This window comes from Balaenoptera borealis, assembly GCF_965194805.1.
Source record: "Balaenoptera borealis genome assembly, chromosome: 4".
Lineage (NCBI taxonomy): Eukaryota > Metazoa > Chordata > Mammalia > Artiodactyla > Balaenopteridae > Balaenoptera > Balaenoptera borealis.
The window spans coordinates 73,784,078-73,811,703 of NC_138861.1; the positions used below are offsets into that span (position 1 = coordinate 73,784,078).

The window sequence follows — 27,626 nt, forward strand, 5'->3', positions numbered from 1 at the left end:
TATAAAAATAGATAAAGGTGGGGACGGGTATATGCATACATGTATTTTCCTAGTTCCAACAGCCGAGAGGACCTAGAAATGATGACATTATAATAGCAAGGAGCACACCTAGCACCCAGATTTTGGTTTCTACACACTATTCTTTTATCCTAAAAGGAGAAATGGCCAAGTCCAAGTTTAGGGGAAGAAAAGCACAAGATGAGGCAAAATGTAAGAAAGTGCTTGAAGAACAATGAGGACCTATCAGGAGTCATCTTGAAGATACTCCCACTGGAAAATCTGGGACAACTTCAGCATCAAACAGGGAGGAATGATAAAATTAGAAAATCACCATTTGGCAATAATCACCTGCTAAACTAATGACTGAAAGTGTGACAAGGAATAGCTATTCACATCATCTCAAAGTATCTTCTCACAAAGACTTATTACTTACCTAATAAGTACAAAATAATTATAATTAATAAAAAGTGGAGAAACCTGACAAACACCATCTTAATTACATGATAAAAGTTAAAATCACTAATAATGGGACAGAGACAGCATGTGCTCCCTGATATCATGCCCTAAGAATACAGCACTGCTTCTATGCTAGTACTGCCAAAAAATTCATAACCTGAATATAAATCTTGGGGAAACAATAGTCAAACCCAAACTGAGAGACAATGTATAAAGTAACTTGACTGGACTCTGCAAAAATGTGGAGGTCATAGAGACAAGGAAAAACTAAAGAACTGTTCCAGATTAAAGAGACTAAAGACACATGCACTATCCTGGATTAGATCCTAGACCCATAACGGACATTATGAGGACAACTGGCAAAATCTGAATTGGGGACTGCTGACTAGATGGGTATCAATGTTAACCCCCTGATGTTGATGGTTGTACTGTGGAGAATGTCTTTTTTAGGAAACATACACTGAAGAATTAAAGAGTGATGTGGGATTTCCCTGGTGGTGCAGTGGTTAAGAATCCACCTGCCAATGCAGGGGACATGGGTTCAAGCCCTGGTCCGGGAAGATACCACATGCCACGGAGCAGCTAATCCCGTGCGCCACAATTACTGAGCCTGCGCTCTAGAGCCCGCGTGCCACAACTACTGAGCCCACGTGCCACAACTACTGAAGCCTGCATGGCGAAGGGCCCGTGCTCCACAACAAGGGAAGCCACTGCAATGAGAAGCCCGTGCACCAAAACTAGAGAAAGCCCACGCACAGTAACAAAGACCCAACGCAGCCAAAAATAAATAAATAAATAAATAAATTAAAGAGTGATGTGGCTTCAGATCTGTAACTTAACTTTTAAATGCTTCAAGAAGAAAGAGAAAGGGAAAGAATAAGGCAAATGTGGTAAAATGTGAACTAGGAAATCTGGATGAATAGTATATAGGAGTTCTTTGTAACAGTCTTACAACTTTTCTGTAAGCTTGAGATTATCTCAAAATAAAGTTTTTTAAAATATAGATAGATAACAAGATTAAGGCATGAAGCAATAACAGAACTGAAAAGCTTGTAGTCCCTACCAGCCATGCCCTCACCACTTCGTATCAGTGCCAAAGGAACATTCTATTTCAAATCAATCCTTCACCTGTTTCTTTTCTTCTCTAGCCATAAAGAAATTATTATCTAAATGTTGAAGAAAACACAGCACTGCAAGTATAGCCCAAAGATACCAGCACATTGTAGACAACGTAACAGATTTTGTTTTTCTAGACAATAGTAACCCCTTGTGGAAGACTTTGAAAATAAATCATTCTAACCTGCGAGAATTTGCTATCAAAATGTTAGATCCCCTATTATAGTAAATAATTTAAAGCCACTATTTACAAGGCAAACTTTACTAAATAATGTTATCCACGGTCAAAGCCAAAATTCCGCTAATAATACGGTAAGACAACAACTCTGCCAAAGAACTATGCTGTCTCCTTTATATTCAACACTAATACCCTTCAGACTTCTCTGCACCATTTTACCCGTTGTCCAGTCTCATTGAGAATCTCTTCCTGCAACTTCCTGATTCTTCTCCTTATCAGCTACATCTCAAATCTCCTCTCTGGATTTCTTTGCCTGGTGCCTGAAGTTCTGACGGTCTCTGGCTTTATTCTCACTCTGAATTTTCCCTCAGCAATTTCACAGTAATCTATAATTATCATTAATATATCAAAAACTTCACAGCTCTTGATTTGACCTTCTTTCTAACCACATTTGCAACTCACTGTTGGAGGATCATTCCTGAGATGTTTTGGCAGCAACTCAAAATCAGCATGTTGAAAACTGAACTTATTATCTTACGTCTAAAACCTCTTCTTTCAATCTAAAAAAGAGTGGATATATGTATAACTGACTCACTTTGCTGTACAGCAGAAACTAACACAACATTATAAACCAACTGTACTCCAATAAAAATTGATTTAAAAAAATAAATAAATAAAACCTCTTCTTTCTTCTAACATGCTCCCAATATTAATAGTTATCTCTCTCTTGATCACCCAAGCCAGGAACACCAACGATATTTCCAATCCCTTTCTCCCCTCTCTTCATCATTCTACATCCAATAAGTAATCAAGTGTTAATCTTAATAAGTGTATTCCAACAGGTGTCTCACGCCCTTACGCTTTTTCATTTCTTAATAAGGACCTTACTGTTTCTCACTTGGACCACTGCAAGAACCTCTAAGTTACCTCCCTACTTAATACCGTATCTGACTCTAATCTATCCTTTACGTGACTGCCAGAATTATACTGTAAAATAAATTTGTAACTGTATTACTTCCTTGTTCAAAAAGGCTGGATAGTTCTTCATTCTCCAAATAAAATTCAACCTGCTGTCTCCACACTATGAGACCAAGTAACACTCCCATGCATTTCCACTCAGGCCATACTAAACTGACATAAATACTGACAGTTGCCTTCATGCACCCAGGACCTTGTTCAAACCATCTCTCAAATTCAAATACCCTTTCATCAACTTTACTCTAGTCCAAAATGCTACCTCCCCCATGAAATTGGCTCTAGACTCCAACAGGAATCAATCATTTCTTTCACTCTGTGCTTCCAAAGGAATCTATACCTCCATCATAACACTTTACACATATCTACCTTTTTATTGAATTGTGCTCATGTTTTCCCACCACATTATAAATTCTAAGAGAATAGAGACTGTGTCATATGCATTTTATTAACCCTCCAAAGAACCCACAAAAGTGTCTTAAGCATGGCAGGATCTTAAAAAATGTAGAACAAAACTGAACATACCTGCTGGCAGCTCTCTAAATCGTAGGTATTCCATTGACCGTGTAGTCACAAGTGGTTTTTGAGGATAGTAGAGAACATGGGCCAATGTATCCATACGAACATGAAAGTTGGTAATATAAACCCCCATAGCCTGCTTACCCATAGCAGACTGGTATGTGTTTCTAGGGGACTAAAGGTAGAAATGAAAAGCAGAATCGGTGAAAATTTAATTACTTCTAAATAAACAGACTTTACAGGGTACTTCATAAATCAGAAATATGGTTGGTAAAGTTCCTATTCTTTCTGAAAGATAAGTGACAACCATTTGGAATAATCAATTATGGCTCTTAAGAGTCAAACACAAGAATAAGCATATTAAGTGCTGTAGTTCATCATCTTTACACTAAAAGGCTTTTATTTCAGAAAAAACTACAGACTAATCTCTAATTTTTATTCTGCTTCCCCCAATTCCTCACAAAGCATAGTCAAAAACTGCTACCAACCTGGTTATGATCAGGAAAAGGAATAATAGATGCACAGACACCAAGAATCATTGATGGATGAATCTCACAGTGCGTATATGTGGAACAATAAGCTACTTCTTTCTCCTGTAAATCATCTGGGGTCATTGCGAGCATCACTGTTTCTTCTTCTAGAGTATCAATATATTCTACTACCCCACTGGCCACAAGATCCTGCCAACTAAAAAAGAATTCATTTAATTTCCTTACTTCCTGAACTATTTTAATTAACTAGGCTTCCTACTTAATAAGGAGTATTCCTATATCTGTATGCATTCACATAGAAAGAGTCCCAAAATAAGTATATTATTGTTAACAGTGAAAGAAACAAGTTACTGAACAATACACATAAAGTATGGCTCTGTAACTACTGTTAGTTTGTTTTGCTCTGCTCTGATCTAAAGAACCTACTTGTGGGGCTAGGGTGAGTATATAAAAACAAAAAATAAGGTCTGGAAGAACAAATACCCCAACTGGTAACAGTATTTACTTTTGAAAAGGAGAGTGTGAACTGGGGGCTCTTATATATTTTTATTACACCTATTTTTTGAATTTTTAACAATAAAAAATATATACATTCATATATCACTAATAATAAATTGTAAAAGATTCTTTTTATTAAATTTATTATTATAGTGTTCATATTATGTTATACATTATTTATATCACATCGGTTATTTCTTTTTCTTTCTTTTGGCCGCACCACGCAGCATGCAGGATCCTAACTCCCCAACCAGGGATGGAACCCATGCCCCATGCAGTGAAAGCACAGAGGTTATTTCTTATTAGTAGTAGAGGTAGTCTTTACCATGTCACAAAGACTTTTACGCTTAAATAAAACTCTAAAAGTCTCTTACTTGATAACAGAAATTAAGAAAAAGCAAATGTGACTGCTAATGAGTACAGAGTTTCTTTCCGGGTCAATGAAAATATTCTGGAATTAGACAGTGGTAATGGTTGCACAATCTTGTGACTATACTAAAAACCACTGAACTACATAGTTTAAAATGCTTAATTTTAGGGCATGTGAATTATATCTAACTTTTTTTCTAACTGCATGTTCTTACCTGTAATTGTTATATTCTCTCTCTTTCAATTGATCAATGTGTCTCTTCTTCAAAAGTAGCTTTTGTTTTTCCACAATCAGAAGTGGTCTACAAATACGGCCTGCATCTGTATAGATCCGAATCTCCCTCTCTCGAATATCTCTGATCATAGAAACCTATACATAAAAAGACATAACAGTCTCATGAACTTTTATTTTCTCTGTATCATTAAGGCTTAGCTAAAAATACAATAGGATTAATAAATTATCAAATAAAATTAATAGATCTTAGTTTATCATTGTTCAATATACTAAAAACCTAGGTATAATTTAAAATTTTATATAGGATAAATATCTAACCTTGGTAATTATAAAGCTGAACAACATCTGGTAATAATGTCATGCAAAATAAATTAAAATGAAGAAAATATATGTTTGGTATCACAAATACTAGTATATTTCTTATTTTCTTGTTTTCCCTCTTTGGTATTTACATGTACTTCACGTGTGTGACCTTTCAATATCCAGCCCTATATCACTCTGCCTTGATCAAGGCTTTCCCAGTAATAAGCCTGACTTCTCACAATCACCTATAAGACAAATGGTTTACAGTCTAGCTCTCTAATACAGCAGTCACTAGCCACATGTCACCACTGAGCACTTGAAATGTGGCCATTCTGAAAGGAGATATGCTGTAAGTATAAACTACTCACTGGATTTCAAAGATAGTACAAAAAAATAAAATAAAATTTATCATTAATAATTTTCCATTGATTATATGTTGAAATTGTAATATTTTTGATGTAGCAGGTCAAATAAAATATATTTAAATTATTTTCATCTATTTCTTTTTTTGCGGGGGCCATACCGCATGGCTCACGGAACCTTAGTTCCCCGACGAGGAATTGAACCTGCATCCTCGGCAGTGAAAGCGCAGAGTCCTAACCACTGGACCGCCAGGGAATTCCCTTTTTTTTACTTTTTTAACATGACTACTAGAAAAACATAAATTGCATATGTAACTTGCATTATATTTCTACTGGATAGTGCTAGAAAATATATTCCTGGAAAACATCAAAAATATTTTGGGAAAACTTACAATAAAGAACATAATATTAAAAGCACTACAGAATCTGAAGTGCCAATATAAAAAGAAATAAGTCAAGAAGTAAACAAATAAGAATCTTCAGTAAATTATCTAGATCTAATATATAATCTTAAAAGTCAACTAAGAAATGAATTGCCAATGAGTTGGGAAATGGAAAAACAGATTGGTATTTCTACACAAAAGTACTTTTAAAAAGTGAAATCACATCTGGATACTTTTATTAAAGAAAAGAATGGGTGGGGAATTCCTTGGTGGTCCAGTGGTTAGGACTCCGCGCTTTCACTGCCGGGGCCCAGGTTCAATCCATGGTGGGGGAACAAAAACCACGCAAGCAACTCGATGCAGCCAAAAAAAAGAAAGAAAGAAAAGATTGGGTTTATTTAAGAACGGAAAGGTTTGGATTACTCAGTTTTAAAATGATAGTAAATCATAAAAGCTTGATCAAAAACACCAAGTTCTCCCAAAGTAAAGAGTCAAAAGCCAAGAAAAAGATAAGTCCCACATTCCTAGCCCACTTCCTGTCCTTAGAAAACAATCTGAGATGAAACACTGTGTTTATGAGCAAAAACACCATGAGTGGCATTCTCAAATGCTTACCTTGAATCCTTAAGAGAACTCCTAATAGAATATAGAATATTACAATACAGTTAATAGAATATAGCTTTTATCTTAACAGGAAGACATAAACAGAGCTGCGTCTCCTCAAAGGCCAAACAGTATCTTGTGTTCCAAAGGAAATAGGTGTTCTTGAGAGGACTATTGACAGGAAAGCCTAACAGGTCCAACACAAGGGTAAAATTAGAAATGGGTAAAATGAGGACCTCTGATTATCAGAAAATATGAAGGAAAAGAAAAAGTACTAGACTCCTGAAAAATATACACAATTGTCCCACTAAGAAGCTCCCAACAACACTCTCCAATAGGAGATTAAAGAGCCTAGTCCAAGGACACAGGGTCCGTTTATAGTTTCAACAAACACTCACTCAGTGTCAGACACTACATGTCAGGCACCATGCTCAGAACTAAAATTACAAAGTCATATTAAGACATGTTCCCTGCCTCTGAGAAGTTAATAGTTTAGTAAGTGAGGTAGGCAAATAAATCAACAGTTACTATCTGGCATAAGCATTCTGTCAGAAGTTATTTAAGGAAAATATGCCACATATAGTCACAGAGATAGATCTAAATCAGGGGCTCAGTGAAGAGCCTGCAGGCCAAATCTGCCCTCACCTGCCATCTATTTTTTTTAAATAAAGTTTTACTGATTTATGTATTGTCTATGGCTACTTTTTACTACAACAGCAGCGCTGAATACACAACAGACACTGTAAGGTAAACGAAGACTAAAATATTTAATATCTGGTCCTTTAAAGAAAATGTTTGCCAACCTCTGAACTAAATCAAACGGGGGGGTCAGGTGAAATATCCTGAAGGAGACGAAAGTTAACACCAGAGTTTTGCAGAATTGGTGAGATTTACCTAAAAAAAAGTTAACAAGCACCCTTCTCCCTATTACCCATTTTTGAGGAGGCATGGGTGACAAAGAGCACAAGCATTCCAGGTTGAGGGAATGGGCCCATGGAAAGGTAAAGAGGCCTAAAACAGCAGGAAGAATTTAATTTTATCCTAGAGAAGACAGAAAACCTAAAGGTAGCTCTCAGCAGAAACACATGGCATTAACAAAGTTCTCAATCACAAAAAACACAACCAATTTTGGTTCTTAAGCTTTCTCTTAGCCTCGCCCACCACACTCAAGTGAAGCAGGCTGTTCCTGACTTCTTCAAGCCATGAATATGCCTGGGTCAAAATCCAGGGTTTGCCTGCTAGAGGAAGGCCTGGAGCAGCCAAATCTCGATTCTCTGCTTTGCTACATAGACAGGAGGTCAGCTTAAGTGTGTTACAGTTTCTCTCCAAACGCACTTTCACCGAGACAGACCCAAAGGTGTAGATTTGGGGAAATCAAAAGCCTGAGCCCAGCCCTCAATACAGTACACTAAAAGCAAAAGCCCTATTTTGGGGAGGAATAAAACTCATACAGTATTTTGATGACTAAAAAAAAAATTAAAAACTCCATCCTAATCCCAGAGCACTTCAACGTCCACCTAAACATAAAGGAATCTAATAGAGGTGTATCACATTTCATGAATGAATCTCTGGATTCCGACAAAGGAGAAATCAGAGATATTCACTCGCTTTTTAAAAGCACTGTAGTCAGCTTTACAAAAAGATTCTCAAAAGAATTTTTTATTTCAAAATGTAATTTGAATTCCAAAATATAATTTAATAACAAATTACATGTCAAAATTTTAGATGCATATATCTAAGGCATTAAAGCAAACAATACCTTATAATTAAATCTAGCTCAAAACATCATCTAGACTTTTGAAAATGTACTTTACAATTCAAAGGAAACCAGTTCAAGAAAGATACCAACGCAAAGATAACTTTCACTAGTCTTTATGCCTCGTTTGGAAATCCCAGAGATCATGTCCTCTTAATTAATTAAAGACTCTTACTTCAGACACAATGATGTCCATCTGACGCCTCAATTTCCGTAGAGTGTTCATAAGTTGTTCAGGATCTTTATGTATTCCAACCCAGCAGCCATTAACAAAAATCTTGGTTGCACTAAAATGCAAAACCAAAAGCATTCTGCACTTAGTAACCCTCTAATAAGCTATAACCAAAGATTAGCAAGTTTTTTTTAAAATTGTATTTATACACACTCAGCAATAGCTGCAGGAGAAATTTCTTCTAAATTTTCCATACTCCATTCTTCTAAAAATTCCAGAATTGGAGAAGGTTGAGATCCAACTGAAATATAAGCCATCAGAGCTAAATTCTTCACAAGTCCTACAGCATGGCCCTTGGAATAAATAAAGTACATATTACTCATTATGATTTAACATGCCTATCCAAATTCTTTTCCACAAACATTTTCCTCCAATTTGATTTCAGAATGTACTTACTTCCTAAGAACAAAATTATAATATCTTAGTTCTAAACTATACTACATAATTAAATAAAATTATAAGTAATTATAAGTAACAAAAAATTACTTATAAAAGTATTATACCCTACATGATTACTGTTGGACTTTCTGTCTTGAACATAAATTCTAATGCATTACCTCTGGAGTCTCAGCAGGACACACCATTCCCCACAACGTATTATGCAACTGTCTTGGTTTTGCTAGCTTGCCATCTCTACCAATGGGAGAATTTAAACGACGCAGGTGAGAAAGAGTAGATGCAAAAGTCAGGCGGTTTAATACCTAGAAAACAATAGCAAATCTTTAAAGTTTGGGCATTTCTGTTACTCACACTATCACATTTTTGGCAAATACTAGAATGAGGCAAAGTCATATTTTTACATATAATCCACTCAGTGTCCAACTGCCCCCATCCCTCCTTTCTCCATCCTGCCCTGGATAATCTTATTCACCGCTGTAACTTAACTGACCCTTACAGCAGGGATGGCAAATATGACATACAGTTCTAACATACCACATAAATGTTTTGTTTACGGTCTATCTCCAACCACTAGGATGTTAGTTCCACAAGGGGGGGGGGATTTTTATTTGTTTGTTTCGTTCTCTGTTGTATCCCTGTACCTAGAACAGTACTTGGCATACATTAAGCACTCAGTAAGTCTTATACGCTACCAACTCACATTCCTTTGACCACAGCAGACATCACTAATCCATCCCAGAACTTTTCCCAGGCTGAGGCCTCTGAATCCAACACAGAGATTTAATACTTACAGAACACTAAGCAAGGTAATACTTGTAAGTAAGGTAATATTTAGAGGGTTATAAAGCAAGCAACACAAGCTCAATGTACCTAATAACAAAATCACCACATTCCCCAGCCCTACAACAACCCATCCTCCTTCTTCTTCCTAAGTCTCCTATCATTGTTAATGGCATCACCCTTCCCTTTATCTCCCAATCTAGAAATCTCAAGACATTTTTGTCTCTGACTTCCTCCTTTCACATATAATAAACAATAGACATATCCTGTCAACTCTATTTTCAAACTTTCTCAAAAAACCATTTCCAATGTCACAGCAATAAACCAGCCCCCTACCTCTTACCTATACTACTGCCATCAGCTCATAAGTTCCTGTAATGTCCTCTCCAATCTACTCTCCTCAGTTACCAGAATTATTAAAACACAGATATAGATAAGTTCACATCACTCACTGAATTAAAAAATATTAAACAGTTCCCTGCCAACTAGAGCAGCATGACACTGAAGCTCTTCTCAATGAAGCCCCAGATGACCTTCCCCTAACAGTAGTCTCCAGAACTCCTGTACTCCATCCACACTGCCAAACACCCTCTCACCTCCACAACTCTGACCACGCTACCGCCACAGAATGGAATGCACTTCCCCATTCTGCTCTGCCTGGTGAAATGTTACCACTTCCATAGATGACATACGACCCACCTCCAGGAAGAACTGTTCTCTTCTCTCTACTCTGTGGAGTTTTCCATCATTCAACTAATCAATCACAAAGTCTTACAAAACTCACTTCCTAAATATTTCTCAAATTTGACTCCACTCTCCACCTCTACGAAACTGCTCTAGTGCAGGCCCTAATTATTTCTCACTAAGGCTGTTGCAACAATCTTTCTGCCACCAACTCTGACCTTCTCAAATCTTTCTGCACACTGCCAATTACTGTGAAGCTACCGGAAAAGCAAAAATGAACGTCACTCCCCTCTATGAGGTGTTCCAGCTCTCCACTCCAATCCCATCTTCCTAACTCTCCCGCTTTGATTTGAAAACCCAAGAATGCTCTAGCTCCTTCTACATACACATGCTCTTTCCTCCCTGTCCCTTTGTTCAGGATATTAAGTTTTCTCCAGTTTTCCTGTGAGCAACTGGTTCTACCCTCCTCCAAGACTTGGGCTATTTCCCAACTACCCTTCAAGATTCAGCTCAAGTGTCACCTCCTAAAGAAAACACTTCTTTTCACCCTTTCAGCCAGTGCTAAATGCCTTTCTCCAGCATTCCCACAGAGCAGGTGTGCACAGCTCTCATTTAATACTCACTGTATCATGTTGTAATATCTGTTTACATCTATGAGTATAGACTGTGAACTACTGAAGATCAAGGATCATGTTTTATTCATTTTTGTATCTCCAACGTGTGACAGAGTGCCTGGCACATCTTAAGTCCCAGTACACACACTGAACTGAATTGGCAGGATGGCATTTATCATAATTCAGCTCAAGGCAGAATGAGCTGTACATGGACGAATGTTTCCTCTAATAGATGGTAAGCTCGAGGGCTGGAAGAGCATCTCATTCAACCCTGTGAACCCAGCATCACAAACACCAAGTAGACTCAACATATCCTTACTAAACTAAAAGGAACTAGAAATTTAACTGGGCTATAAGCATCCTTCCAGAATTTCTTAAGGCATCTAGGTTTCTAGGAATCAGGAGCTTAAAGTTGGTGTCTGAATGCCAAATTAATCAGGTGATGCTGGTATAAGCTAGTTTAAAAAAAAAAAGAGGGGGAGATCCCCTCCATAAAGCTAGACATATACACTGTAAGTTTTCAATCTTATATGAAAATACAAAAAATAAATAAAAATACCTAGTGAGACATTTTTGTAAAAGGTTTCCCCCATTACTCCTCCTGAGAGTAGCTATTGCAATCACTGTACATAACAACAGGCCAACATAGAGAAATCACTGTTAGAAGTATTACATTTTGCAAAAAAGGAAGCAGATGCCCATTTATTCTCTGGGTATCAGCTTCTAATACAGAGCTTTTAAGACAGAAAAACTGGGACTTCCCTGGTGGCGCAGTGGTTGGGAGTCCACCTGCCAATGCAGGGGACACGGGTTCAATCTCTAGTCCAGGAGGATCCCACGTGCCACGGAGCAACTAAGCCCGTGCACCACAACTACTGAGCCTGCGCTCTAGAGCTTGTGAGCCACAACTACTGAGCCTGCGTGCCACAACTACTGAAGCCCACGCACCAAGAGTCTGTGCTCCGCAACAAGAGAAGCCACTGCAACGAGAAGCCCACACACCCCACGAAGAGTAGCCCCCGCTCACAGCAACTAAAGAGAAAAGCCCGTGCACAGCAACGAAGACCCAACATAGCCAAAAATAAATTAATCAATTAATTAAAAAAGAATATTTAAGGTATTAAAAAAAAAAGAAAAATTTCACAAACATGGACTGTCTCACCTCCCAAGAAGCTACTTGAATTCATTAAATATCTTGATGCATGTCAAAACTTTTAAATCTCTCTTAGTAATGCTAACAGCTAATTTAAGAAAAAATTCACTTTCATAATTCAAAAGCCCCCAAATACTTTTATATCTGACCAAGAAAACAAAAAAGGCAAAACAATTTACATTCAGTGAATGAAAGAATCTATTAGTCCCATAACATTTTCTTATCAAATCTGTAGTCACAGTTAACATCCTTACCTGAGATACTCCAGCTCTGGCTTGATGAGCTTTCTTTTGGTCACCCCAGTTCCCAGTGGCTAAAGAATATTTTAGGCCATCAGATATAATCCTTGTTTTAATTGCCAACTCCAAGTTAAAATCCTTTCCTCGATCAATGAACTTCTGGGCATAGATCCGTACTTCTTTAAGCAAATTCTTAAACATTCTGCCCAATAAAATGTTTTAAACATGTAAAGGTCTACAATATGCATCCTTAACAAGGACAATATTGCCCACAAGGGGGCGAAAAGTGGTTGAGGTAGAGGGAGGGAAGTGTTATTACTTTTTATATAAAAAGCACAGACGTACATATGGTACATAAACATATACAAGCAAAGCAATTAGAGAAAAATAGTCAAAAGAGGCCCCTTAGTGGGGCGATAACAAAACGAGGTTGAAAAACACTAATATACAACATAATAAATAACAGAACACGTACAAAACATTGCTAATATTATTTCTGTATTAAATTGCCTACATTATTTTTACAAATAAGTTTTTCTAATTATAGAAGTATTATATGTTCATTATAGAAAATATGGAAAATATAAAAACATATCAAGAATAAGACAAAAATCACAGATAACCCCAATACTGACACAACCACTGCTAATATCTTGATAGACTTCCTTCCAGCTTTTGTGTTTTTATAAACTGCAAAGCAGAACTAATAAAAATTCCAGTATCAGCACTTAGAAAATCAAGGCAATAATTCAGCTTTCTCAAATGCTTTGTAAAGGTAGAGAAAACGTAAACAAGTTATAAACTTCCTCACAATTGAAATTGTCAAATATGAAGTATCAATAGAACTAAACTGGGCAAGTGGCAAAGAATGTAGCTAACTTCATGTGCACCCAACATGGATGCCAAGATAGTTCAGCATCTCAAGTGCAATAACCAATTTAAAGTGAAACCTCTCTACTTTTAACAATATCACTCTGTAATTCCTTACCCTCTAAATAAGAATGCAAGTAGTGGTCCAGCAAGGTCCAATCTTTTGTTTCCATAGTGATCTCTGTCATCTAATTCTCTTCTACCCAAAGCTGCTAGCAGCAACCTATGAACCATGTACCTTTAAAAAAAGAAAAGAAAGAAGTAAAAAAGAAAGCACATGGTTTGGCATTTTTTTAAAACTTATACATTAAAAACATCAATTTTGACATTTTTAGCTTTAAGAAAAATTTTATCTCCACCACAGCTTGGCAAAGAACTTAAAACAATGAAATCTGACATACCCCAAGAAATAAGCTTTCTTGGTCTCACAAAAATCACTGACGCCAACATGAGGGAGCATTTCTTTCTGTAATACTTCCTTTGCATATTTAATTCTTTTCTCTTTGGTGACACCAGGCTTTGCCCCTCTTGAACCAATGAAATTTAGTGCGACATTCTGTTCTTGGATGACAAACGCTTCATCGAGAGAAGGTTTAACCTAACAGTTAATTTAAATAAAAATTATTTTCAAATTCATATCTTTACTTTAAAATAAGGTAACTGTCACTTAATTTATGTTAAATATCCCTATGAACCTAACTGAATATGCAAATATTTTTAGAAATTCAAGGAATCACAAAATCTTAGAACTTGAAGACACCTTGGAGATCTAGGGACCTCTGAAAAAAATCCACTCATCAGCACAGACAATTATACTTTCCAGAAAAATACAAATAATTCCATTATAACAGAGCACAGTGAGTCTTGGGGATGTTTTGTTTGTTTTTTATATTTTCATGAACAGTAGCTTTAAAAAGTTCCTTTCAAATATCTAAAATCAATTTAGAGAAGTTTAACACTCAAATTAAAATTTACTAAGTCTCAAATGAATAAATGTGTCATACTGTTTTCAGCCTTGGTTTAAAAGGTTATCTTTTCTTTTAAGTATCTAAATACTTATTACCTTTAAGTTTTTTTTTTTTAAAAGCATATGACTATTGCCAAAAACTTAAAGTAAAAATCTAACCAGAATCCATTTTTGTCATGTAACCATATCAATAAATACTCTAATAACTAAAATATACTCCACTTTCTTTGTGACCGATGTTTAGCCTGTATTTTACCTTATTTCTCTGTAGTCTTAAAGACTCTGGATGATTCAGGACAATTTTAAGAATATCAACTACTCCTTAGCCAAGGATCATCAATGGAAAAGATTGATAAGGAAATGCATATTTATCTAGACTCAACAATCCTTCCCACAAAAATAATAACTTTACAGTGGCGGAACCTAACAGACGGCACTGTGAAATTAACATTACCAATAATGGGACAAAATAAAATCATGTGACTCCTGATGTGATGCCCTGGAAAGCACACAATATGACCTCTGTATTTCTCCTGCCAGAAAATGCATAAATTGAATCTAATCATGAGGAAATATCAGAAAAACCCAAATTGAAGGATATTCTACAAAATAAATGGCCTATCCTCTCCAAAAACTTCAGTGTTATGAAACACTAAGGAAAAAGACAAGGGAAGATTAAAAGAGACTAAAGAGACATAAAAACAACATGCAATACATTATCCTGGATTGGATTTTGAACCAGGAAAAAAAAGAAATGCCATTAGGACATGATCAGAACCACTGACATAAACCTAAATAAGATCTCCAAGTTAACAGTATGTACTGCACTGAAGTACCAATTTTAAAAATTGTAGTACTATGATTATGTGAGTAGATATTCTGATTCTTAGGAAATATACACTGAAGTATTTAGGAGTAAAAGGGCATGATGCCTAAAACTTACTCTCAAATGATCCAGAAATAAACAATGTGTATATATAGATAAAGAGAATCCTAAAGCAAATGCAGCAAAGGTAACAACTGCTGAAAATAGGTGTAGAGTATACAGGAGTTATTTGCAACTTTTCTATAAGTTTGAAATGATTTCAAAATAAAAAGTTTTTTTAAAAAAAGAAGATATCAACTACATTTTCCCTTTTTACTAAACTGCATCAGACTAGTATGCTTTTACGATTTTCCTTACTACTGTTTCTTCTTGCTGCTGTCAATGAACTCTGACTGCCTCTAGTTTTCATGTAGATTTTACAGAGAATTGTCAAGAAAGAAGCCAAATGGACATATATACACTACCACATGTAAAATAGAGAGCTAGTGGGAAGCAGCCGCATAGCACAGGGAGATCAGCTCGGTGCTTCGTGACCACCTAGAGGGGTGGGATAGGGAGAGTCGGAGGGAGGGAGACGCAAGAGGGAAGAGATACGGGGATGTATGTATATGTATAACTGATTCACTTTGTTATAAAGCAGAAACTAACACACCATTGTAAAGCAATTATACTCAAATAAAGATGTTAAAAAAAAAGAAAAAAAACAAAAAGGTAAAACAGAAAATTAATTCATTAAATTCTGGTATTTATATGCCTTTAAAAAAAAAAAAAAAGAAAGAAGCCAAGGTAGGGCTGAAGGCTTTCACTACACAGTAAACAGCATGGGGTTTGCAACAGCTAAACTGATCTTCAGAGCAGCTTTCTACTATGTTCTAGGATTAGCAACAGTCAGTAACTTTAAACCTCTTGAAAAATACTATGAATACATTTTGCTTGCACATTACCATTTCCATCATCTCTGGATCTTCAAAATCATAAATAATATGCTCTAAAATATCTCTGTCAGACACAAAACCTAATGCTCTGAACACAATAATGATGGGAACTTCTTGCTTGATATATGGTAGGGTTGCCACAATGCGCTGACCAATAGCACTCTTTTTTGCACCCTAGAAAAATAAAAAATCATTAGAATATGAGAATACAGAGGTTATAGCCATATATAAACATCACAAGAACCATTTTATATACATGTTCATTGTAGGTATTTCAAAAGAGGCATGCCTCTCATATTCTAAGGAACGTCCTATGGCTGCTTTTCAAAAACCACTGCAAGAGGTTTACTTATTTGATGGATAGACTGGTCATCTGAACCTGAGAGAACTTACATTCTCTACTCTCTGTCTGCCAAGATCCTCTAGAACTGCCCCCAACTGTATTTGGAAATGATCTTTGGCTGCAGGTATGAACACAGACCACCCCCCCTCAAAACAATTAAAACAAATAAACAAAACAATTCCCCCAAACAAAACAATTAAATATTTTGGAAGAAAGAAATAGATGAGGGGAAAGTAAGAGAGAATATAGCTAGACAAATGTGGAAAAAAGCTAAGCACAGAATGAAAAATAAATACTAACTCAGAGTTGGTCTGTGACATATCTCCAAATATGAATAATATTTCAAAATTAACAAATAGCTCTCTCACATAAGATTCTCTTTTCCAATTTCTCCCTCTTTAATTGCAACACAGACAGAAGTGAAATAAAAGTTACTACACTGCCATACAAACACCTGGTTTCTCAATTTTAATCAAATTTCTTTCCTTCAATATCAAATTCTATTTTCTCTTGGCCTCATAACCCTACATTATCATGGTCCATCTAATAACAGTTTCTGTTGTCTTCCTCCTCCTACTTCAGGCCTCCTTCCTTAGAAACCTTAACCCATCTCACGGATGTTCAGTAACAACTTTACATAAAGGACAGGCGAATCTTCATCTTGACCTTTTTCCTGTACTCTCAACCCTCCCATCCCAACTGCCATTTGGTTGTTTCAACTTAATTTTCAATTATTCCATTTGTTTCATCATAGAACTTTTTCAGAATACACAAAACATTAAAAAAGAATGCCTACACCATACACCACGCCCCCTCCAAACCTTTTGTCTAAAAATGAACTCACTAGGTTCTTCCTAAAAATCAATTCTTGGACGTTCTCTATTTTATCTAGAACCTCAGGATAGAATGATAGAATTTTTTTTTTTTCACGGCTGCCCACGTGCTGCTGATACTTATAATCACAGTGTTGGCAGCTCAGGCAGACTAGTCATCTTTTTGGGTGCACACACTTTAGGAGCCTAATAAAATACAGGAAATTCAGTGGCCGAGAATCCTAATTTCACTCCGTTGCCAGCAAGCCTCAAGGCCCAAGGCAAGTAATTTGTAAAGTTGGAAAGGTGAGGGAAGGTTTCAGATTGTTTTAAAATAGCTACTGTGGGCACTAATGGGCATGATAATGAAGCCCTTGGCAAAGATTACACAAAGCCTGGTGGATATAAGGAGTTGTGAGATACCAACTGTCCCATACTTAGCCAGGGTTGACTACAAAGCACCCCGAAAGCACACAGAGTATGGGAATGGGCTGTTGGCTACATCTTTTAGCCACAATGTCCAAGTCGACAGAATCACTATGAACAATTGTCTGTGAATTAAAAAAAATTAAAAAGACTACACAGAGGGAGTTCCCTGGTGGTACAGTGGTTAGGACTCAACACTTTCACTGCTGAGGCCTGGGTTCAATCCCTGGTCGTGGAACTGAGTTCCCGCAAGCCGAGTGGCAAGGTCAAAACAAAAAAACAAACAAAAAACCTACACAGAAATATACATGTATACTGAATTTCAACAAAATAAAGACCATACACCTTGACTGTTCACTTCATTTCCTTTAAAATGTTATCCTTTTAATTTTATTTCCCATGATTGTAAGACAAAGACCTTGTGTTTTTGCTCAGTGATTTTCAACTCTGGCTTTGCATTAGAGTACTCTGGGGAATTAAAAACAACAGCAACATGGGCACCCAGGCCCGATTCCTAAATTGATTAAATGAAAATTCTGGAAAGAACCAAAGAATCTTAACTGATTCATCCTGTCAAACTTATCACTAAATCCAGATGATTTTCCTTTCTTTTGCCCTCCATAATCCAGGCCAATGCTTATCAACAAAGAATGCACATCACAATCACCTGGGGATCTTTTCCAAACACTTGTACTTGGGCCCCATTCTACCCCCATTCACAAGTAAAAACCATTTTAATTCTTTAGAACACCTATTGCACACAGGATTTTAACTTCAGGCACTTAAACCTCTCTAATGTTCAAGTTCTTCTTCTTTATAAAACTTATTAAAGTGACATTAGACTCTGCAGAACTGTTTATAAGAGCACAAAACTGGAAACCTAAACATCCATCACAAGGGAAATGGCTCAATAAATTATGCTATATCTATGCATGGAATATCACAGCTTAGAAACAATGATCAACTGCTGATCTAAACCTGTTTTTAAAAGATATCATCAATGTTCAAACAGTGTGTATAGTATGCTCCCATTTGGTTTTTTTTTTTTAATTTTTAAATTTATTTTTGGCTGCATTGGGTCTTTATTGCTTCGAGTGGGCTTTCTCTAGTTGTGGCGAGCGGGGGCTACTCTTCATTGTGGTGCACGGGCTTCTCATTGCGGTGGCTTCTCTTGTTGCAGAGCACGGGCTCTAGGCATGCAGGGTTCAGCAGTTGCAGCACGCAGGTTCAGTAGTTGCGGCGTGTGGGCTCAGTAGTTGTGGCGCATGGGCTTAGTTGCTCTGCAGCATGTGGGATCTTCCCAGACCAGGGATCGAACCCGTGTCCCCTGCACTGGCAGGCGGATTCTTAACCACTGCGCCACCAGGGAAGCCCCCATTTGCATTTTTTAATTAAGACTATTTCTGGATGGATTCATGAGAAATTATCAAAACAAGCTGCTTCTTAGAGAAGAGATCTGGGGGGTCAAAGGAAGACTAATTTTTATAGTGTACGCTTTTTTGTACTTTTTTGAACTATTTAATGTGTATATATGACTTATTTTAAAAATTTTTACAAGTAAAAATGTACATGAAATTAAATGGTTAATTACAACAAATTTCCAGTATAGTTGCAAAATTATATCAAGCAATCTGAGTAACATAATTGGCACATAGCAAACAGTCAAGAAATGCTATTAGATTACATTATTGTAAGTAACATGCCTATGGTAGGTGGCTTCTAAGATGGTGCCTAATGATCCCTGCCTACTACTACTGCCTTGTGTAGTCCCCCCTTGAGTATAGACTAGATGTACTGATTTGTATCTAACAAAAAGAACATGGCAAAAATGATAGGATTTACTTACTACTACTTACACAGTAGTAAGTAAATAATAAAATGCCTACCATACAACACTGATAATATGCTCCAGAAAAACTTTTTGACTAAACATGCAGCCTGGTAACTTACAAAACTAGACCAAAAGGAATAAACCCAAATAGCATATAATAGTCCATACCTGTCCTCCTCTTGCCAGCATGCTAACCCAGATAGTACTGGTGGGTCGAGAAGAATTCTCCAGACATGATCTACACTCTCCTGTGTAGGCATATTTAGAATCCTTTTTGGCAAACACATAGACTGTGTTTGTTGCCATTTTCTCTTGAGCAATCAGAACCTATAGGGACAATAAAATTACAGCCATAAAACCGACAAGGTCTTTGAATTAGAAAGAACAGTGAAAGCTGCATCTTTATTAGTCTGACTGTATAGGCTCACTGAAACATCAATTCTTGAACGTTACAAACTCCATTTTGCATAAATGCTTCACCAAAACATATAAGCTCAAACTGACCAAATTTCTAGTGTATATTATTGGGTTGACCAACCCAATATATACAGCTACACAAAGTTTTGGTTTAATATAAATTCGGCTGTCACCTCCTTAATAATTCAACTGCTACTTCCAGATTATACAAAAGCTTACTTTTTGATTTCAACTTTCATGATTTAAATCTTAATCATCATTTGGTAATTAAAAAAAAATAATGCTACTATACCTTTTCGGATCCATTAATAATGAAGTAGCCACCAGGATCCAAGGGGCATTCATTTAACTCACAAAGGTCACGATCTGTTAAGCCATTCAATAGGCAGTAAGTTGAACGCAACATAATTGGAATTTTTCCTATAAAAGTTTTCTGATGCTGTGTCTGAAGTTGTTCTTCGCCTTCTTTAATGACTGTTTTTGTTATATCAACATAAAGTGGAGCAGAGTACCTTTGAAAATAAAAGTAGATCACAAGTGAACAGTAAGGTGATTACTAAAACTCTCAACTAGCTAAAATTTTATTTTCTGAATCTTATTTCAGTATCAGCTGTTGGAAAATATCTTTCTTACGTGAGATTTCTTAATCTGGCCTCGTTTGGCATCATCGGTGAAGGAGCACCATCTCTTTCCCAATGGGTAGGCTTGGAGAGGTAAATCTGTTCGAACTTCAGCAAGTATCTTGGCTAAAATGAAAACAAAAACAATGGAAAAGGGTAAATAATTTTTTTCCATAAACAATTTAATGATTCCATTTTAATCAACATTAACATTTTGAGTAGAAACAGCTCTAGAAAATGCCAAAATTAATCCACTTTACTAAAATGGTGACTCTCCCAAGGCAACATCCATATTCCACAGATGTCAAGTTATATACTTCATCACTTTCTTAAGGTGGAAGACAAAAGGAGATTTAATATATCACAAGTAAATAAAGACTAAGCTCTGAGTTCATATCAAACAACTGAAATGGATTTGCATTAATGATCTGTATAGCTGTTTCATGTGCCCTCTCCTTAGTTTAGGTCAGGTTAACAAAGTTATCAGAAAACAAAGAAAAGATAAATTCATATAATTAGAAGCGTGTTCTAAACTAATCAACAGAAGATAGAAAAAAAGTAAACCTAACTCTTCAATTAAACGTACAGAAGACATCGGTACTAGCTATGGGGCAAGATGGATGAGCTGATTTTGGACCCCTCCTTGTACACTGTCAAAGCCATTCTGACTCTGGACAATGGTGGAGATAGATTTTTTGCCAAGTACTGTGACAACTGCTACCCCGGTGTCAAGGAGCAAAAGGCCTTTGAGAAGAACACTTTCAACAAGACCTGTCAGACTGACACTGAAACTGCCCTCTTGGGAGGCCTGACAGTGGTATGCAAAAGCAGTATCGATCTCTATTTCTATACGATTGGCAGCTCATACGAAAATGAGATGATGCTCATGGCTATTCTGAACTGCCTCTTCTTCGACTCACTGAGCCAGATGTTGAGGAAAAATGTAGAAAAGCGAGCTCTGCTGGAGAACATGGAGGGGTTCTTCTTGGTTGTGGATGAAATCGTAGATTGGGGGGTGATCCTAGAGAGCAATCCCCAGCAATGGGTACAGTGGGTGGCACTAAGGGGAGATGTCCCCCTTACAGAGCAGACCAAGTCTCAGGTGCTGCAGTCAGCCAAAGAACAGATCAAGTGGTCACTCCTTCGGTGAAGACCTCACTGTTCCTGGCTCCTTACCCCCTCAAAAAATCCACATGTCTGCTATGACTTCTCATCCAGTCCCGCAACTAATGCTCTCAGGGTCATCTCGGGGATCACAGGGATCCTTAGATCTCCATCCTGTCTGTGGCTGCCTCCCCCACAAACCTGTATACACTTCCCATTCCTTCGCACTCTTTTTTGCAGTTCTGGGACTAAAGCTCTCAGCAGACTTTTGGACACAGGGCAGTGGAAGAACCCTCTTCCTTTCTCAACTGGATGATGCTCCCATGCTCTCCTATCCCCCATATTTTCTCCCCCACTTCTGTGCTCTTTGGCTGCAGCTACACTTCAGATCAAAGCAGGAGAAAGAATGTGCTGAGTGTTTTCCTCCCTTTGTCTTTACCCTGCCTTCATCCCAACAGCCCATGAAGGGGAGGGAGAGTGAATTCTTTTCTACAGAATGAGTGGGGGTGGGGAGAGGCATATCATGTCTCAGTCGCAGCCCTGCATGCTGGCCTCAGTATTTTCCCCCATTCCTTCTTACTGTCCAGGACTCCAGACTTGGAAAAAAGCTTGGGAACACTCATAGGCAGGGGACAGAGTGGAATAAGCAGTGATTTAAATTTTATTGGAGAGGGCCTATAACATTCTGTATTTCAGCCACAGCTGCACGTTTTACCCTGATCCTGGCTTATAGTTTCAAAACTGCTGTGGTCTGTGCGTACTCATTGTGGGAGTGTCCATCTTTTTGTCCGATACCTTAACTCTCCACTTTCACTACCTGTGGGATCTCTGCCTAGCTTGTCCTCTCTGTGCCCTGGAGCAAAGCCAGTCCCTGAACTAAAACCCCATTCTAGTCTTGGGAAGAAGAGTTTCTGCTCAGAACTGGAGACAGGGTGGAATTTATGACTTGGGCCTCTGGGATCTCTCAGTCCCCTTCTCCCCACCTCATGCATTTCATTCTTCTGTCTTGGGTCTGAGATATCTGCTTAACCCTGTCCTCTCTCTGCCTCAGCCTTACATCCAGGCAGTAGGTCTGGTCATCTGGTCACCTCCCCTCCCTAGTTCACTGAGAGAGGTGCCTCTCTTCAGAAAACTTTTGGGATTTGGATTTCCCCAGGGAGGCGAGGATGGAACACCCACTGTTGGGTCTCATCTCTCCCCTTGACCCAAAACTTCCCACAAAAATGTCTCAAGAGGGCTTCCCTGGTGGTGCAGTGGTTGAGAATCCGCCTGCCAATGCAGGGGACACGGGTTCGAGCCCTGGTCTGGGAAGATCCCACATGCCGCGGAGCAACTGGGCCCGTGAGCCACAACTACTGAGCCTGCGCGTCTGGAGCCTGTGCTCTGCAACAAGAGAGGCCGCGACAGTGAGAGGCCCGCGCACTGCAATGAAGAGTGGCCCCCGCTTGCCGCAACTAGAGAAAGCCCTCGCACAGAAACGAAGACCCGACACAGCCAGAAAAAAAAAAAAAAAAAAAATGTCTCAAGAAACCTTCCTGAGACTTAGCGTTTTGCCCCACCTGCCAATTCTCCAAAACTGAAGTGGGGTGGATAACTGGGCATCCTTGGGGGGGGGCATTTTTGTGTAAGAGATGTATAGAGTCAGGATGACAGCCACCTTCATATACTGCTCTGTGCAAAGAGGAATTAAAAAACACACAGAAAATCCTAATTACTATTCTACATAAAGGAATGAGAATTTCCAACCCTGGCTGACTTTAGCTCAGTCCATAGTTAAGAAAGAAAGAAAGGAAGAAAGGAGAAAGAAAAGTTTTCAATTAAATATCTATCTGCTACCCAATAAAACAAGATCCATGCGAACTTTCCAGAGCTAAATGGATAGTGGATTTCTCTCTAAATCAAATATATCAGAAAAGGAAAAGATGGGACTAAGCAGACCACTAAAGGAAAATTATTAATACCCAAGTTTCCCAAACTGGAGTAGGTAACGAGCAAAGAGAACTAGTGGTGATAATGAACCAAAAGGAATTCAGCCATCCAACTACTCATTTCCACTATTACCCTAATCTAGGACATTATTATCTGAAACTTCAGCTATTCCAAGATTTTAATCTGACTCTGGCCTCTTCCCACTCCAAGTAAACACCATTTCCAAAGTAACCTTTTTTTTTCCAAAGTAACCTTTTAAAAATAACGCTTCATGTACATTCTTTGACAATTCTTCCACAATGCCCCATGACATCCAATGACATCCAAAGCATGTGACAATCTGGTTCCATCTTATCTTCCACGAACACCTAACAAAAACAGATCAAACCAAAAACAATATACTGACTACTGTGGTCCCTCTATTCCAGCCACAAGCCAAAAACACAAAGTATTTTCGCTGAAATGATTAAATATCTTTTCCCTACTAAGACAAACACCCTTCACAGTCAGCTTAAGTCCCTCCCATCTTTTCCACTAAGCTCTGATAGCCAAGCTTGAGAGATCTTTTCCTTTGGTAGTACTTATTCCGGCACTATGAAGCTGCTATGTTATATTGTTATCTCTCTTGTTCTGAAAAGACCATGAAGAGAAAACGCCGTTAAGTATAGGAAAGGCATTTTACACCCATTTTTCCAACACAGTGCCAGAAGAGCCAATTATTTTTGTTCTTAACAGCAAAAGTCTGTGCAGCACCTCCAACCAGAATGAGAATAATACATCAGCCCTTACAAGATAAGCTACAGAAAAGAGGGACTGAACTGGCAGGAAATAATAATCTCTCCCTCTGTCTAATTCTACTTCTTCTCTACCTCATTTTTTTTTTAGCTTTCTCTGTCCCTCAAGGCCCATCATGCTGCCTCTCTACTCAAAAACTAAGAACATGGGAGTTCCCTGGTGGCCTAGTGGTTAGGATTCTGGGCTTTCACTGCCGTGGTCCAGGTTCAATCCCTGATCAGGGAACTGAGGTCCTGCAAGCCAGGCGGCGCGGCCAATAAATAAATAAATAATGTTAAAAAAAAAAAAAAAAAACTAGGGACAGTCATTTTTTGGACTACACACTTATTTACAATCACTCATGTAAAACTAGATTCTAAAATGATAGCCTTGCTATGATTTAACAATGCTGAAAACACGCATATGTGTAAAAAAAAAAAGACTACAATGAACTTAGAAAAATTAAAAGAGCTAATATATTTGGGTGATTTTCCCTTATTATCTCTTATATTGATATAATAATGTATTTCATGCAACAAATAATCAAGGGAAAAAGGTCCTTCACCTATTTTTCTTCTGATTCCTTACTCTGTGAAAGAAAAAAGTGGGATTTTCTGAGGCAATATGACTATTTCTGGTTTGCTTCTCTTTGTAGTTCATCATACCTCTGAGTTTCCTCTTCCTGGCTATTAAACACATACTATCTGAATAAGAATTAGGATTTTACATTACTTGCAAAAATGCATCTCTCCATTAGTAAGAATAAATCAGGAGCTGACTGAAACATTCTAAGTACACTAATAAAAACACCTCCTAACTTTTTTTTTTGTAACCTTTAAGCCAGGTGAGAGAAGGACCGAAATTTCAAATCAATACCCTTATTTATGTTATTTTATTGAACCATCTTACCGGTTCTTCAACTTCTCCACTAGCATGCTGAGCTTCGGCTTGTAGGTCTATAGGTGGAGCATCTTCCACAATTCTTTGAACAGACATCTGAATAAACTCATCAAAAGAATCCAGCTGTTGTCTCACCAAGCCTTTCTCATCAAAATAGGAACTGGGAAAATATTTGAGTTCATAATCAGTTACAACTCAGTGATGTTTTCTAGCATATTTCCCCATTTTCATTATCATCAAATTTGACAAATACTAATCATTAAATACCAACACTCTGCACCCATCACTACATAAAATACTATGAGGTATACAAAAAAGAGGTGAGACTAGGAACACTTTCTTTGTAGAACTTATTGTTAAGTTTGGGGAAATGAGACATACTTGTGGGTAAAATTATTAAAGCACAACATAAGAACTATAAGGAAGCCCTAATTTATAAATGTCCTTTATAGATAAATTTCATCCAACCTCTTGAAACATTTCTCAAAACTAATGAAATGCATAGTCAAAGAGAAAAATAAATGACAACATGGACAGACCAAGAGAATATTATGCTAAGTGAAAAAAGTCAGAGAAAAACAAATACCACGCGATTTCACTCATACGTGGAATCTTAAAAAAAAAAAAACCCAAACCAAAACCAACCGACAAACAAAAGAAAACAAAAGCTCACAAACACAGAGAACAGATTAGTGGTTACCAGAGAGGAGGGGGTTAGTGTGTGGGTGAAATGGGTGAAGGGGGTCAAATGTATGGTGACGGATGGTAACTAGACTGTGGTGGTGATCCCTCTGTAGTGTATTCAGATGTTGAACTATAACGCTGTCCACCTAAAACTTATAAAACAAAAAAAAGCATGGAAAAAAAGATAAAAATAAGAACTTTAATTTGAATAAGAGGGAAGAAAATGATATCAATGACTAAAATATAGCATGTGTAAGAACTTCGGTTTTAGGTTAAAGATTATTCTACTTTGAATATGTTAAAGGTAAGATGAGACTAAGTCATTCAAGTGAAAATACTCAGCAAATGACTGATTAAAAATGGAGCAAGGGTAAGAGATCAAAGCTATTAGTATAGACACAGAAATCAAATACTGAAGCCCTAAAGAAGGACAGAGACTCTAAAAGAGTAGACACACTGTTTGCAAGAGGAATCTCTCCCCTCACCACCACACAGGAAGAGCTGCATAGCTGGACTTAGCTCCTTGCCCTCTCTGCCTAGTAACTAACTCCCCCCATCCTCACATCAATTTTCTGAGACAACATGTGTAGCCCAACTAATCATCAGTCTCCCATTTTGGCATCATCAGATCACCTCACACGTCACTGGCCAGCCTACAGATTGGCTGGCTTTGGGTCAAGGTTCTGCCCTGATTCAATCAACCATGGCCACCAATATTAGAAGCTCTCTATGGCAGAGAACACAGTACACATTCATCCCTGTATAAGGCACAGACTCAAGAAGAGTGGAGGCAACTTCCTTCAGTAGAGACTGTGAGCTGACAGGAAAGAAATTTCTCACAACCATTTGGGTCAGCCACTGGTACATAAGCACATGGAAAGCACAATCTGTAAGGTAAACAGCAATGGTTTTTATGGACAATTTACAATGAAAAATCTTTAAAAAACTATGGACAAGTTTCATCCTCCCAGGAAGCTGAACCATAGTTACTCTCCCCAAAATCATTAGGACAGTACTTCATTAGAATGCCATCCCTTAAACACCTAAACTATTTGAATAGTTCTTATTTATGGTATCTACTACCATGACGATTGTCCAAGAGACATCTTACTGAAGTCACTATATATTAAGTAATATCACATTTACAGTGCTTGGGAAAGATCACTTGATATTAAATAGTGAAAAAACAAAATGTCATATCACAAATAACTAAAGCACCTATAATCAATTAAAATATAAAAATCAAACGGCATTTTATTCTGTAACAAATGTTAAATGCAAGGACTTGTCAAATAGCATATATAATCCTTGAGCAATTTGTCACATAAGTTGAAAACAATTTTTTTTTTGGCTAAGATCAAAATATTCTTTCTCCCTGGCAACCACAGAATATAGGCATACTCCAAATATCTGGCTAGTTATTGTTTCCTAGTAAAATGTCTCTTCGTGTTTAATACTCAAAATCATAGAAGATACAAATGTCTCAATACAAAGTGTTTATAGCCCATGTTTAATAGGAAAAATAAATACATACTTACATCCCCAAAACTCATAGTTTTAACAAAACAACATTCAGCAAAGGTTCAGTTTTATTCCATATACAACTGGTAAAATGTCAGAAGCTCAGAAGCTTGTGCTCTTTGAAAAGGGAGAGTGTCAACTGAGAGGATGTGCATCTTGGAGACGGTGGGGCTCAAACAGGCATCAAAATGTTACTATATACAAAGCACCTGTCAGTTTGGTAAGTGAGGAGACTTGTAGCATTTTATATCCTAACATAGCAGGATGTTACTTTATTACTTAAAAGTTACTTCTCTTACCTATATGTAAGGCTTCCTGCTGA

At 37.4% G+C, this 27,626-nt stretch overlaps 1 protein-coding gene and 1 pseudogene across 2 annotated transcripts in view; one reads left to right on the forward strand and one right to left on the reverse strand.

Annotated features, from left to right (window-relative positions):
* The window catches only part of LOC309627840 (DNA-directed RNA polymerase II subunit RPB2), a 46,341-nt gene that overhangs the window by 14,958 nt on the left and 3,757 nt on the right, over positions 1 to 27,626 (reverse strand). The window contains exons 3-16 of the mRNA XM_082390074.1: positions 25,109 to 25,259; positions 20,406 to 20,518; positions 20,065 to 20,284; positions 19,524 to 19,682; positions 15,953 to 16,117; positions 13,617 to 13,813; positions 13,334 to 13,453; positions 12,361 to 12,547; positions 9,034 to 9,177; positions 8,630 to 8,769; positions 8,420 to 8,531; positions 4,818 to 4,972; positions 3,733 to 3,931; positions 3,251 to 3,419 (exon numbers count right to left, since the gene is read on the reverse strand). Of these exons, the coding sequence (XP_082246200.1) occupies positions 3,251 to 3,419; positions 3,733 to 3,931; positions 4,818 to 4,972; positions 8,420 to 8,531; positions 8,630 to 8,769; positions 9,034 to 9,177; positions 12,361 to 12,547; positions 13,334 to 13,453; positions 13,617 to 13,813; positions 15,953 to 16,117; positions 19,524 to 19,682; positions 20,065 to 20,284; positions 20,406 to 20,518; positions 25,109 to 25,259 (2,231 nt within the window). The remainder of the gene's footprint in view (positions 1 to 3,250; positions 3,420 to 3,732; positions 3,932 to 4,817; positions 4,973 to 8,419; positions 8,532 to 8,629; positions 8,770 to 9,033; positions 9,178 to 12,360; positions 12,548 to 13,333; positions 13,454 to 13,616; positions 13,814 to 15,952; positions 16,118 to 19,523; positions 19,683 to 20,064; positions 20,285 to 20,405; positions 20,519 to 25,108; positions 25,260 to 27,626) is intronic.
* Positions 20,526 to 23,662, forward strand: LOC309627921 (coatomer subunit zeta-1 pseudogene; annotated as a pseudogene). Its single transcript has one exon. The product of its transcript is annotated as a coatomer subunit zeta-1 pseudogene (transcript).